At 40.9% G+C, this 13,153-nt stretch overlaps 1 protein-coding gene across 20 annotated transcripts in view; it reads left to right on the forward strand.

The window, feature by feature from the left end:
* The window catches only part of nrxn2a (neurexin 2a), a 394,188-nt gene extending 387,790 nt beyond the window's left edge, over positions 1-6,398 (forward strand). For 12 of the 20 annotated variants that reach the window (XM_072662789.1, XM_072662797.1, XM_072662791.1 and 9 more), the window contains 2 exons: positions 1,177-1,255; positions 3,226-6,398. In XM_072662789.1, coding sequence (XP_072518890.1) covers positions 1,177-1,255; positions 3,226-4,028 — 882 coding nt within the window. In that variant the 3' untranslated portion in view covers positions 4,029-6,398. The remainder of the gene's footprint in view (positions 1-1,176; positions 1,256-3,225) is intronic. The other 8 variants (XM_072662800.1, XM_072662802.1, XM_072662801.1 and 5 more) reach the window with 2 other exon arrangements.
* The last annotated feature ends 6,755 nt before the right edge of the window (positions 6,399-13,153 follow it).

The following is a 13,153-nucleotide window of genomic DNA, read 5'->3' on the forward strand; positions in this document are numbered from 1 at the left end:
CAACTTTTGTTGTCAGCAACAGCACTGGCATAAATCACATGTTGATTTTTTTAACACAGGTGCTGAACACTCAGTAGTAGAAGTCCAGTCATACCCAGTCATGGACAACAAAGCCCACACTTTACCCTTTGACACAAAAAAAGTCAGTAACTACAGGAACTTTTGTAGAAACTAGTGGGCCATTCTTTGGTAAGAGAAGTTTGTAATAACACTTTCAGCCCTCCGGCGGTCCAGTGTTAAATATGCAGACATTGAATCAGAACAAAACAGTAAATATGATAAAACAACAGACGTTAGACCCAGTAAACAGACAGGACAGTGCAATGCAGACACAGCACTCAGTACTGAATGGGTGTGGTGGGGATAAGGTGCAGAGATATGGAGTGTGATATGACATACAGCTATACTCAGTCAGCTTATAACATATGTGAACACAGCAGTTACTGAGGTACAGGGGAACAGTTGTTATGTATACAGGATTTTGCAGCAGTAACCTGATAGGTGTGCAAGTATGCACTTAAACGAAAACAGACAATTAGGAAGATAAATGTGTGTGTTAAGTGCTTTATAGGATAAAACAGTGGAAACGCCATTGCCTGATACACAGGCGTAATCACTACTGCCAGTAATGCTATCACCATCACTATGTGTACCCCTATGAGGCATGTAATTGTTTTTTTGTTTTTTTTACCAAGACCAATATGTAAATGCAGCAGACGGGATAAAGAGAGGATAGTGGTTGTATGCAAAATAGTTAAGACAATTTTTAGGACAGTAGACTAATACATCATAAGTGAACCGTAAATGCATATCATCAGATACAATACAAGAATAATGTGTCCATTCTTTAAAATGGACACATTATTCTTGTATTGTATCTGATTATAGGCATTTACGGTTCACTTATGATGTATTAGTCTACTGTGTTAACCAATAATGTTGCTAACCAGCGCTCTACTAGTTAGCGTTAAGCACGGAATTATGAGTTGTTGGCCATTAGATTACATTTATTCTTAACCATATTTAAATGCTTGGGTTAAATCTTTTAAGTTTCATATCAGTTATGCAAACAGAAGCGATCACCCAATCTTGCATATCTCACAACTGAAATATGTATTTCTTTAGATTATGTTGTTTATGTTGATAACTGATGTGCTGCTCTGTGTCCTTCTTCAGAACTCTGATGACCTGCTGGTGGCGTCAGCAGAGTGCCCCAGTGATGACGAGGACCTGGAGGAGTGCGAGCCTGGCACTGGTGAGTGAGCACAAGGAGAGGCTAGCAGCCCTGCGGCCCTCTAGGGGAGCTCAGGCTAAATACCCACTATAGCGATGCCTTACTTTACACACTTCAGCCACATCCCAACACTCAATACCAATAACTGGACAAGCTATTCAGAAAATAACTACATGGCAAAGCCTGGATATAGCTTAAACAGGCAAAAAAGATCATTAAGCCTTTTCCTGCCATGCAAGAAGCTATTAAATCACCATAGCGCCACACATCAGTGCAAAGGGCTTATTACAGACATCACAGAAAAAAGCCATAAAAGAAGATCATCATCATAACACAGGCCATCGACCTGATTGAATTATCTCATTGTTCTAATTGTGGGTCATCCAGTGTGATAAAGATGTTCAAATACTTTCAGGCTTAAACGCATCGCAGGCCTTTTCTAATGAGCACTGGTACAGGTTTGCTTTGTAAGTCCACTTGGGACAATTTCACTTTTGCTTTGTCAGGCCAAGCTGTTCTCTTCCAGCCTTGTCCATCAGCTGAAAAAAAAATAGACACTAATTGTAATGTCTGACAAATTTCCGCCTCAACAGTGACAACACAGGTACTAACAGTCAGCATGACACCTTCAAGTGTCAGGCTGCCGCCTATTCCACTGAGGAACACATGCTCTGGTGTTACTGTAATTTCAGCCTAGAAACAATTTCACTTTTGCATATGCTGTAGAAACCCATTACTGAGTGTAACACCCTTTGCTGACACTTCTTTTTCATAAATATGAGTGTATAGCAGTGGAAGAAATTGTCTTATGTTCAATAAAGCAGGATTGTGCCGTTTTGCATAATTGAATCCCACAATCATTTCTCTACAATTCCTCTGTATTAATTTAGGGTTAAATTGATGATAGCGATGATCTCTTTTAGCTAGAATTATTTCTACATGGAGCTGACTGAATCCTGAGCCGAGGACAGCTCTGAAATGATTAGCAATTGGAACGTAGAGTGAGCGCGTGAGGAAGTCACAGCTTAGAGCGGCTGAATGCCCTTTGCGGACGGTCAGTTTACATTACTGGCCAATGATTAGATCCCAACAAAGGCATTCAGTAATATGGCCAGAAGTTTGTCATAAACTTCCCTGTAGAGTCATTAGCACTTTTTAGAGTGGTGGGAATTCTGCCTTGTCCAGTATTAGACGTTATCAGTGGACAAAGCTGTACAATTTGTCACAATTTCATTTTGATAGCAATCTTCTGACTGTGATTGAGTTGTGTTTCTATCTAACCCATAATTGAATGATTCAAGACTTCTAGAACGTCTAGAACACACTGTATCTCCAATTAATTTCAGTTTTTTCTATCTTCCATTCTGATAACTGCTATCGACTGCCCTGCATTATGTCTTTTTACACAGAGTAGAGAAATACATTCATAATTATAGAAGCTAAGCAGAGCCATCGAGTTCTGGATTTGTTAAAACATAGGTTTACACACAAATAAAGCTGAAACAATAGAAAGGGGAGAAAAGTTGTGTTTTAAGGGACCATCTTACACAGCTTTCTTTTTTGTAATTTGCTTTTTTTTCCATGCAAAAATCATGCGGCCTATTTGTTGATGTAAGTGACCCAAACTCCATGGTTTGCTATTTTGTTTTACCAGAGATGGAACCAGGAACAGACTTACTGTTTCTTATTCAAGCAGTTAATTCATGCAGCTGATCTTTAAGTAGATACATTAGCCACCTGCAGAACATACGCTAAAGATTATGTTTATGTGTCAGTATTTATTTTTGGAATATCTCCACTGGTGCAGTATGTAGGTTAAGCTACCATTTTAAAGTACTGATAAACAATGTGTTGTTTTGTAAGCGTAAGCCCCAGTGGTGTTGATTAATGAGACTGTAGTGATGTTAATAGGTACAGATGTGTTTGTTGACACTAATTCTTGCTCCTCTTACCTTCTTTTTCTTTTGTTTTTTGTTTTTTTTATATTACAGGAGGTGAATTAGTGTTGCCCATAATTACAGTGGACACCCAAGACCCCCAGTCCGTGGCCACCCATTACCCTGCCATCCCCCCTCCCCCGACCTCCCTGAGCCCCCTTCAGACCACCAAAGAGTCCCTGACCCTGTCTGACCCACGGCCCCCGTGCCCCCCTGACCAGGAGGATTGCGGTGACCCCATGGAGGTGTCCGCCTTCGGCTCGGGGGAAATGACCGAGTCGGATGACGAGGACTTCTATAAAAACTCCCCAATGGTCACTGATAGGACAGTCCTGCCTCCTCCCCCAGCCGTGGGGGGCAAAAGCGGGGGCCATAGTCCCGGCGGCCATCGGCCACTCGCCCCCCCTGCCCCGACCACCCACCCCGACCAGCTCCACATCCCCGCAGGTAAAATGAACACCCGTGACCAGGTGCTCCTGCCCCCCGCCCCCTCCTCCCGCCTCACCCCGGGACTAACCTACCCGCCTGATTTCCCCCATGTGCCCACAGCTCACCCCACGGGTTCGGTGGACAAAGGCCTCCCCGGCGCGGTGGAGGTCATCCGCGAGTCCAGCAGCACCACAGGCATGGTGGTGGGCATTGTGGCGGCCGCCGCTCTCTGCATTCTCATCCTACTCTACGCCATGTACAAATACCGCAACCGCGACGAAGGCTCTTACCAAGTGGACCAGGGCCGCGGCTCTGGCAGCGAAAGCAACGGCGCGGTGGTCAAGGAGAAGACACCTGGCACCACCGCCGCCGTGGCCAAGACCACCACCAAGGGAAAGAAAAACAAAGACAAGGAGTATTATGTCTGAGAGGAGTGGGAGAGAGAAGAAGAAAGAGAGAGAGGGAGAGAGAGAGAGAGAGAGAGAGAGAGAGAGAGAGAGAGAAGGTTCAGAGGAAGCTTGTGGGCTGAGGATTTTCTAGCTAAAATCACCCTCCTCCTCCTCATCCTCAAATGTTTAAGCCAGTCTTTCACTGAATTTCCAAAAAGTTTTTTTGACACAACTAAGGTAAACATGAAGCGCGAAAGGAAGTTGAGGGAAAATAATGGAGAGAAAGAGGTGAACGCCTGTATCCTGGGTTTCTTACAAAGCGTTTTTTCACCTCATTTAATCCTCTTTTGCATCTCAAGGAAATCTTGCATTACTTGCTAGATGATGAAATGCTATTAATTCTTTTTGCAATTAAAATTTCTCTTTCCAGAGCTTAGGCTTCCCTAGAGGTTAATGAATCACCACTGAAAAAGGGAGAACAACCCCCACCATATTGCCTCTCCAGCGGTGGTGTCCGATGTCTGTGGTGATATCTGCTAGACCCACATTTTGAATACTTTCACAATTTTTAAAGTGATCAAATGAACCCTGAAATTTAAATTATATGAAAAACGCAATTGCCCTTGATCATAATTCATGTTGAACAGTAAGTAACTGTGTGAAATATTGGGCAAACCAGTGTTCTTGTGTAATCACTTGAAAAGGAGTTAATTGATTTTTGTTTTCCCAAAAAATAATTATATGGTTGGTAAGAAATATAGACCAAGAGTATTTATTATTTATTATAATATTATAATGTTCTCATGACCATGTTTACTAATTTTACAGGGCATTAGGAATGTTTGTGCTGTGCAATTTGAACTTTTGGCCCATTTTAGCCATGTTTAGCAGAAAAGGAGAGTTCTAGATGACCGCATGTTTACTTTGAGAAAATATGTATATTATTAATGATTCATCTCATTAATTATGCATTTTTAAATCGTAGCCATTAGGCTTACATGAAATCAAGATGAGACTACGATGTGTTCGACAGCTGCACCCTGAATGGTAGTGTTGAGAGGGGTCAGAGGCACCGGAAATCATACAGGAGCGTAGGAGACGTTTGAATGTCGTCCATTCTCTCTCTTTCTCACTCTCCATGGTGCTATGATGTTCGTTATCTATTAGGCTACTTATTGGTGTTCCATGCATGATGTATTCACCTTCAACTTTTGGATTAGAGAGTTGTTTGAAATGAAATCATTAAGTTGATTTTCATCTTACCGGACAACTCTCGCCTCATTCCTGGAGGGCTTCAGAGCGGCAACTCGTCATGGAAGAAAAAGATCTCGACTAAAGAAACCTAAGAAAAGCCGGAGTTATTTGCATCAATAAAAGACGCTGTATTTATGTAAATAGAAGATTCTGTGGACGTTGCTGACAGTACATCAGGATGCAGGTTTGTGTGTATGCGCGTGTGTGTGTGAGCGTCTGTCCCTGTTCGTCCTCTGGCTTCAGAAAGACATACACTAGACTCTTTGGGAACTGTCAGTGCTCCTGTATTCTCCATGGTGTGAAACTACAGTCCAACGCCCACCGAATGAAACTGGAAAAAAAAGCATATAAATGGGATCTTGGTGGGAAGTCGTTTTTGGAGAACTTTGCTGGCATCTTTGTTGAGAGAAAGGAACGTGTCCAACTCTGCTTTAAGATGCTGGCTCTCCTCCTCCCTCTACCTTGAAGGGGTTTGGGGGGGGAAAGCAAAAGCAAAACAGCAAACAAAAACTCCTCTTGAGCATTTCTGTATAGAGCGATGTGAACTTGAGTCCACATTTTTATATATGAAGAAGATACAAGAAAAAAAATGCAGTGTAATGTCCAGATCAGCAGTCACCAACTCTCCTTCTGAAGATCTTCCAGTCTGCTGAGTTCAGCTCTAGCCAGAGACTCTGGCAGTAAACTCTGTAGAATGGTAGATCACCAGGAAGTAAGGTGGTGAAAACCGGTCTAGATAGTTGAGTGTAATATTTTCCTGAAATGAAAGTCCTTGTTATAAGAGAAAGGTTTGATAAGTCCTTGCTCTCCAAATTAAAAGTGGTCTTCTCAACAAACATTGTTTAAGTCACATCAGGTGATTTTCAAATGTGAACTCAAATGGATTCAAATATTTGCCGATTTCTATTCAGTTTCTTTACATTCCAGCAGGAATGAGACTTTAGCCATATGCCCACAACTTTTTCAGTTGTTTTTTTTTGCTCTCAGTATGTTTTATTGAGTTTTTTATCCCTCAGTATGGTTGCCATTTACATAGGCCGGTCAGAGTATATTCCCGTTCTTACTTAATGTTATTGTAAAGTGTTCCTGTGAGATGAATTTAAATATGTGTACATTGACAGAGGAAAAAATACACTTGGTTATATACTTCTTAAATTTCTCATTTGGTGTGGTCTCTCATTTCACTGTGGTTCAATATCTGTGATTCAGAATCAAAACCAGCTCCAGCTTGGATCCAGCTTGGACCGACCATTTACTTCTGTCTGTGAAAATACAGCCTTTGCCATCTCAAAGACCACCACACCATATTCCCTACACATCACTGAGCAGCTATTAAACACTGACTATTTGAACATTTCTTAGTATTTGTAGCATTAAAACACAACAGATAATGCCTCAACTCTATGCAGTCTATATACAGAGTCTGACATGTATCAAACTATTCAGCCTGTATTTAGCCCTACCCATTCACACAGACTCTATAAACAGTGTTTTAGCCTAGACTGATTTTTGAACAAGGCGTAACACAGCACAGCTAATATGACTATACTATACTATAACTATATAGACAAAAGTATTGGGACACCTACACATTAGACTTTTATGACAACCCACTCTAAATCCATAGGTATTAATGTGAAGTTGATCCCCCTTTGCAGCTCTAACAGCAGGTTTGGAGTACTGCAGTTTTTGAGTCAGCAGAGCCTTGGTGACTTTTATGTACTATATGCTTCTGCCAGCAAAGCAACTGTGGCTGAGTTGCTTTGGTTCCTAAACGCTTCCACTTTTCAATAAATAACATCTAGAAGGAAAGAAACTTCACCAACTTGTCTTGTTGCAGTGAATGGCTTTCTGTTACAGTACAAGGCTGGAATTCTATCACAGATGTGTGTAAAGGCAGACTGATTTGATACACCCGTGGCAATGAGACTGAATGAAACACCTGAATCCAATGAATAAGAAAGTGAAGAAAAACAACCAGTTTAAAGGTTCAAGAGAGTTTGGAAGTAATAAATGACAAATAAAGGATGAGTTTTTGTTACATAGAGCCACACAAATGTTATAAGTGCACTCCAAGGAATGTTTACAGTGCCATGCAAAAGACTAGGCACCCCCTGGTCAAAATATTGTTACAGTGAATAGTTGTTACTGTTACAGTGAACAGTTAATTGTGTTATAATTTTTTGTTTGTTTTGTGCAAATAGAAAATGAAAAAGAAGGAAAGATGTAAAGATTTGGACACCTCAAGTGTTTTGAGCTCTCAGACAACTTTTACCTCAGTAAGCTTGTTAAGGCTTTTTTACATTCATTGTTAGGAAAATCGGGTGGTCTCATAAATTCTTTGACTCCTTAAAGCTTATCTCAACAATCAGCAGCGATGGGCTCCTCTAAGCAGCTAGCAAAAGTAAAATCAGTGATTTTCACAAAGAAGGAGAAGACTATGGGTATGAGAGCACAGCAAACTCATTTCTTAGCGATAAAGAAAATGCCATTAAAAGGGAGGAGGAAGATGTCAAGTTGATGTCTGGAAGACCAAAGAAAACATTCTGAAAGAGCTTCTTGCAGGATTGCTGATGATTTGAGTGGTGGTGCACTGTTCTACTGTGCAGCAACATCCGTGCAGATAACCTTCATTGAAGAGTCCTCAGATGAAAACCTTTCCTGCATCCTCACCATAATTTTCAGTGTCCAATATTTTCACAGAGCAACATTTAATCAAGGCTGATGCAGGACCTGTTCGGAAACAGGTCCTACTGACTGCTGATTTGGCCACAAAACTGAATGAAAAGAACGTTTCCAACTGTGGTGAGGCATGGATTGATCATGTTTTGGTGTTTGTGTTGCAGCCAGTGCATCTGGGAACATTTTGCAGGTGGAGGAAAGAAGGGTAAAATGAAACGTGGATGAGTTCTACAGCAGGATAATGATCCTAAACAAACTTTTGGTGCTAACAAACAATTGGTGCTAGCTGGCGGTTTTGCTATGGCTCTCACAGTCCCCCCGACCTAAATATCTTTAGGTGAAAATCCGTGAACAAACCTAAAAAGAGCAGTGCATGCTAGATGGCCAAAGAATCTCATGGAACTAGAAGGCTTCTGCATGGAATAAGAGGGCAAAAATCTCATAAACAAGAACTGAAAGACTCTTAGCTGCTACTAAAAGCATTTACAAGCTGTGATACTTGCCAAAGTACTAAGTACTGACCATACAGGGTGCCCAAATTTAGCTTCAGGCCCTTTTGCACTTTTTGATATTTTTAAACTATTAACTATGGAAATAAAAAGTAATCTGGCTTAAAATATTAAAGAATGTGTCATCTTTAACTTTATGCATTTTGGAAATCAGGTCATCTTTTACTCTCTTAGCTATTCACAGTGAAAGATATCTTAAACAAGGCTTGCATGCCACTGTGCATATAGCATCTTTATATGGTTAACTTGATCTTTTTTTTTTTAAACATTCCTAACACATTCAATACATATCTCACATTACTGGGTTATGTTTTACTTATTGAACTGCTGCCACTTTCAAGATGTCTCATCGTTCAGTATGCAAGTTTTCAAACTGTGGAGTCAAGCACTTTTATTGCATCTCAGTTTCATCATCTGTTTTTATGGTAGAGATGTGGATTCGTGGCCAAGAAGTAGCCACATAGCGGTGATATAAAGCACAGTCTCTCAATTCCTCCCTGCTCTCGCACAGCTCAGATCTACGGACAAGGCTTTGTTCAGTTGCGTCTATGAACTTGTATGATATGAAAGGAAAGCGCCCCCCATTCCTCCCACTCTGTTGTTCCAGGGGGGAAAACATAATAATACTAACGCAATCCCACAAAACCATCTGTGCACGCACACACACACAAACAAGCAGCTGTTTGACCAGGTATATTCCAGCAGATTGGCTTTGATATCAAACAATGCCCTAGCTGTGGTCAAATACTCCAGTACACAGAACCAATACACAGTTCACTCCAACATGAGCTTGGTGACATCAATTTGTGTCAGACTGCGGCTGCACACACCACACTAGGAAAGTGTAAGTAAGTGCAGATGACCCAAAACTGTAGCTGCAAAACTGATTCCGAACTGAAAAGGACGTTTTTGGGTCAGGGGGAGGAATGGTCTGTTAGAAGGGACAAGCATTTGTGAATGTCTCAACACAAGATAACAGTAAACCAGCTTTCTGACATCCTTCCAGTCTACTAATTCCAAAAGGGGGAGTATAAAGAGAGTACTCGGGATGTCCTGATCAGGTTATTTTATACCCTGATCCGATCCAAGTCTCTTGATGCTGAGTGTTAGCCGATACCGATCCGAGCTTTGCAACCATGCAGTGAACACACATGCCCGGAGGGGTGGGCAGCCATTGCTTTGGCAGCCTGGGAGTGGAGAGGGTTAAGAGCCTTATACTGAAGCAGAATCCTCTTTTTTTCTTTTTAGTAACAGGTTTTATAATGAGACTTCATTGATTTAATGGTGCCTTGGGGACACCAGACGGCGATCTGAAGTGAACTCATTCACTATTTAAAACAAAGCATTTGCTACACAGTGAACTGACTTTTTGGTGACTTTTCAGATACTACCTTCAGAAAAAGTGCTTCAGAAAAAGAAAACCAGACTGTTTCATACATAAATCAAACACGACTGCCACATGAACTATTAAACGATAGGTTGGCCTATTACTATTTTAAAATACATGCTGCGAGTTGAAAATAAATGATTAAAACTGAATGATGTGATGTTTTTTTTATTATTATTGTTATTATTATTTATAATAATAACGGTTTTCTTATGGGCTCAATAAATAGGCACTGTTAGTAATTAGTAGTTTACTATTTATTTCATTATTTATGTATCTACTTACAGGGCCATCTGTGTATTTCTGCCGCTCTGGGATTCGTCTTAACGTTTTTGTATCGCTCAACATGACGTCAGTTTATGAATAGCCCCACCCAGCTTGCTGGTAATGCCGCAACAGAGAAAAAGTGAAAGCCCCTTGCAATTTGGAGACCTGCGCAATTGCATTAGCCAGAACAAGCCAAAAAGTGGCAGTGGTGGCTCAGCGGTTAGAACTCCAGGCTATTGCTAACAGGGTTGTGGGTTCGATTCCCGGGCTCGGCAAGCTGCCACTGTTGGTCCTATGAGCTAGGCCCTTTACCCTCTCTGCTCCTCGGGCACTGGAGTTGGCTGCCCACTGCTCTGTGTGTGTGTGTGTGTCCACTACCACAGATTGGTTAAATGCAGAGGACACATTAGTGACAAATACATGCACCTTTAAGTCACGTTTCTTGTGCATTTGGTTTTTGTCAGATTTTAACAGTGATGTGAAATATGTTTTTGAAACGGTATCTGACCTTTAGTTTCCAGTATTATGGTCTCTCCACATTCAAAGAGATAGATAGTTTGAGGAAATAACAGCCTGGCAGCTTTGCAAAGATTGTTCGCAGAGTAAATAGGCTTTCCAACAAAGGCTTTGCGTCAGACCCAACACAGCAACGTCTTCGTTATGGTATACATAGGAAATAATAGCATACATCGATGAGTCATGGGTATTTCATAGTGGACTATATAGAGAGAGGAATGTGCTGTTGAGATTTCAAACAACACTACAAAATGACTGACACACCATATAGTCCCTCTTACTTTTCTGAACGCAGCTATAGACTCAGAATTAGATTGGGATTAAATAGCCGATACCTAATCCATTCAAATATGTCTGTATCGGATCAGGACATCCCTATACTAATGTTACTGTATACTAATATTAATGTATACTGGGGAACAAAAACATTTACACATATTTGTGTATATCACAGTGGAAATGCTGCCTCTTTTTTCACTCTACCCTCCATTCTCTCCACCCTACTTGATGGCACGTTTTGTTTAAATTACCACAGGCTTCAAGGTGTTATATTGGTTATAATGCTTTTTTTATTAGCATAATAAGCTGTTCTTTGATGTGTCAGTAGTAAGTGTGTGATGCTTAGATGCACTTTTACAAACCAATTTACAACCATCTTATTTTGTCTCAGAATAACAGTCCTTTTACAGAGAGCCTGTAAAAAAAATGTAGCTCTACTTTTCTTGGCTGGTTCATGTCACTGTGATGGCTCACAGGGGCCGTATAGCCTAGCCTGGCCTAGTCTACCTATCAACACTGTAACAAGAACACACCATGCCTGTGACAAGTTTCCGTTAGACGTTAAACCATCCGCTTCTACTTTGTGAGAGAACGTCTAGCTAGTTTAAAAAAAAAAACACAAGGCTTGTTCAGCGTAACCCAGCACTGTGCAGACCTGGCTTTGTTCTGGCTTTGTGAAGGCCAGTTAGTTTTTGCGCCTCACTTGCATCAATGCCTTCAACACGTCACCATGACATACGCCGTTATAATCTCCTGAGAGCGAGGCGGCTGCATTTGCTCTCCACGGGCTGAATGAGCTGAGAGGCGGCTTGATGACGACAGAGCTTAATCCTCAATGTGTAAAAGCTCTGTTGACACCTACATTTGTTTCTTTTTATTCTAAAATGTAAATCGCCGGTATTTGTCTTTCTTCACATTTATGTAAAGCACTCTGAATTGCTTTGGTATTTCCAATCATAACTGTTTTAATAGTTCATATTATTATTATTATTATTATTATTATTGATATTTTTTATAATAATTATATAACTCAAATTATTTATTGCAGACTCAAATTAACTTTCACATACCCACAACATATCAATACATGTATATCACTGATCTATGACAGACTGCCCTCACGTTATCTATTTATTGACCGGCGCATAAAAACCAAAAGTTGATCTGCTGGTATACAAGAACCAGGAGGACAGGCGTGCATAGAGGCTATTACTGGATAGTATTGCTGTCCTCTCTGGGTTCTCTTGGGTCCAGTCAGCACAGTGTGAGGTTAGCTAGCTGTAGAGCTATCCCAGGGCCCTCGCGGATACTCGCAGTACAGCGTTTTCTCCAGTCAGCTCTTCTCAGAGCAGTGCTTCACTTGGCTGGCTATAGCGTTAGCTTGTAACCTTCTTAGCCTTGCTTATTCTCCTGCAGTAGCCGTAGTGTTTAGCCCTGAAAGGCTTTCACTAGTGGGCTGGGTGTATGTCACTTTTGTAGGTAAAAAAATGCAGAGCTCAGACTTGTGATCCCTGATTCCCTGATTCCAAACCACAGGTAGTGAAAGCACTCTGCTCCAAAAGGAACTAAAAACTGCATTTATTCAAATATTTCATACATAGTATTAAACATGGCTGCAGATCATGAGTTGTCTAGTTACTTTAGAAAGCAATAGAGAAGTCAAAGATCGCTGCCATTTACGTAATGACATTGTAGGGCACTCAGAATGAAGTTAGTTCCCTTAGCCCATATCACGTGATAAGCATGTGGGGAAAACGAGGCACTGCTTAGGGACCCTGTGGAATGAAATGCAGCTGAAGACCACCAGAGTCAAGTGACGCACGGTGTGAGATTATACCACAGAATTACAGAGTGATTAGACTGCCATCTAGTGTCCACAAAAGATGGGGGCGGGGGTTCTCTGTGCCTGTAACTCAATATCTCACAGATCATAAAAATACAGTTATTGATGTTTCTACTTAATTGAAAAAAAAATACTAAAGGAAACAACAATAATCGTATGAGAGAAAATGAGAAAATGAAGAATGTACCTGCTGTAAAACAAAAGCAAACATATTTGAACTCCCTGTTGGACATAAATATGGATTTTACATCTGACGGATCATTGATTGTTGGTTTATCTCTGAGGCTTTTCTTTTAAGATATATGATCTAACTGCTTTCGTTATATGTAACTTTGTACTACTTGTATGATAACTCCACTGCCCGCTGCAGCTCAGAGAAGGAGGGCTTCCCCTTTTGAGTTTTAGTTCCTCTTACAGTGTTTCTTCC

This window comes from Salminus brasiliensis, chromosome 18, assembly GCF_030463535.1.
Source record: "Salminus brasiliensis chromosome 18, fSalBra1.hap2, whole genome shotgun sequence".
Lineage (NCBI taxonomy): Eukaryota > Metazoa > Chordata > Actinopteri > Characiformes > Bryconidae > Salminus > Salminus brasiliensis.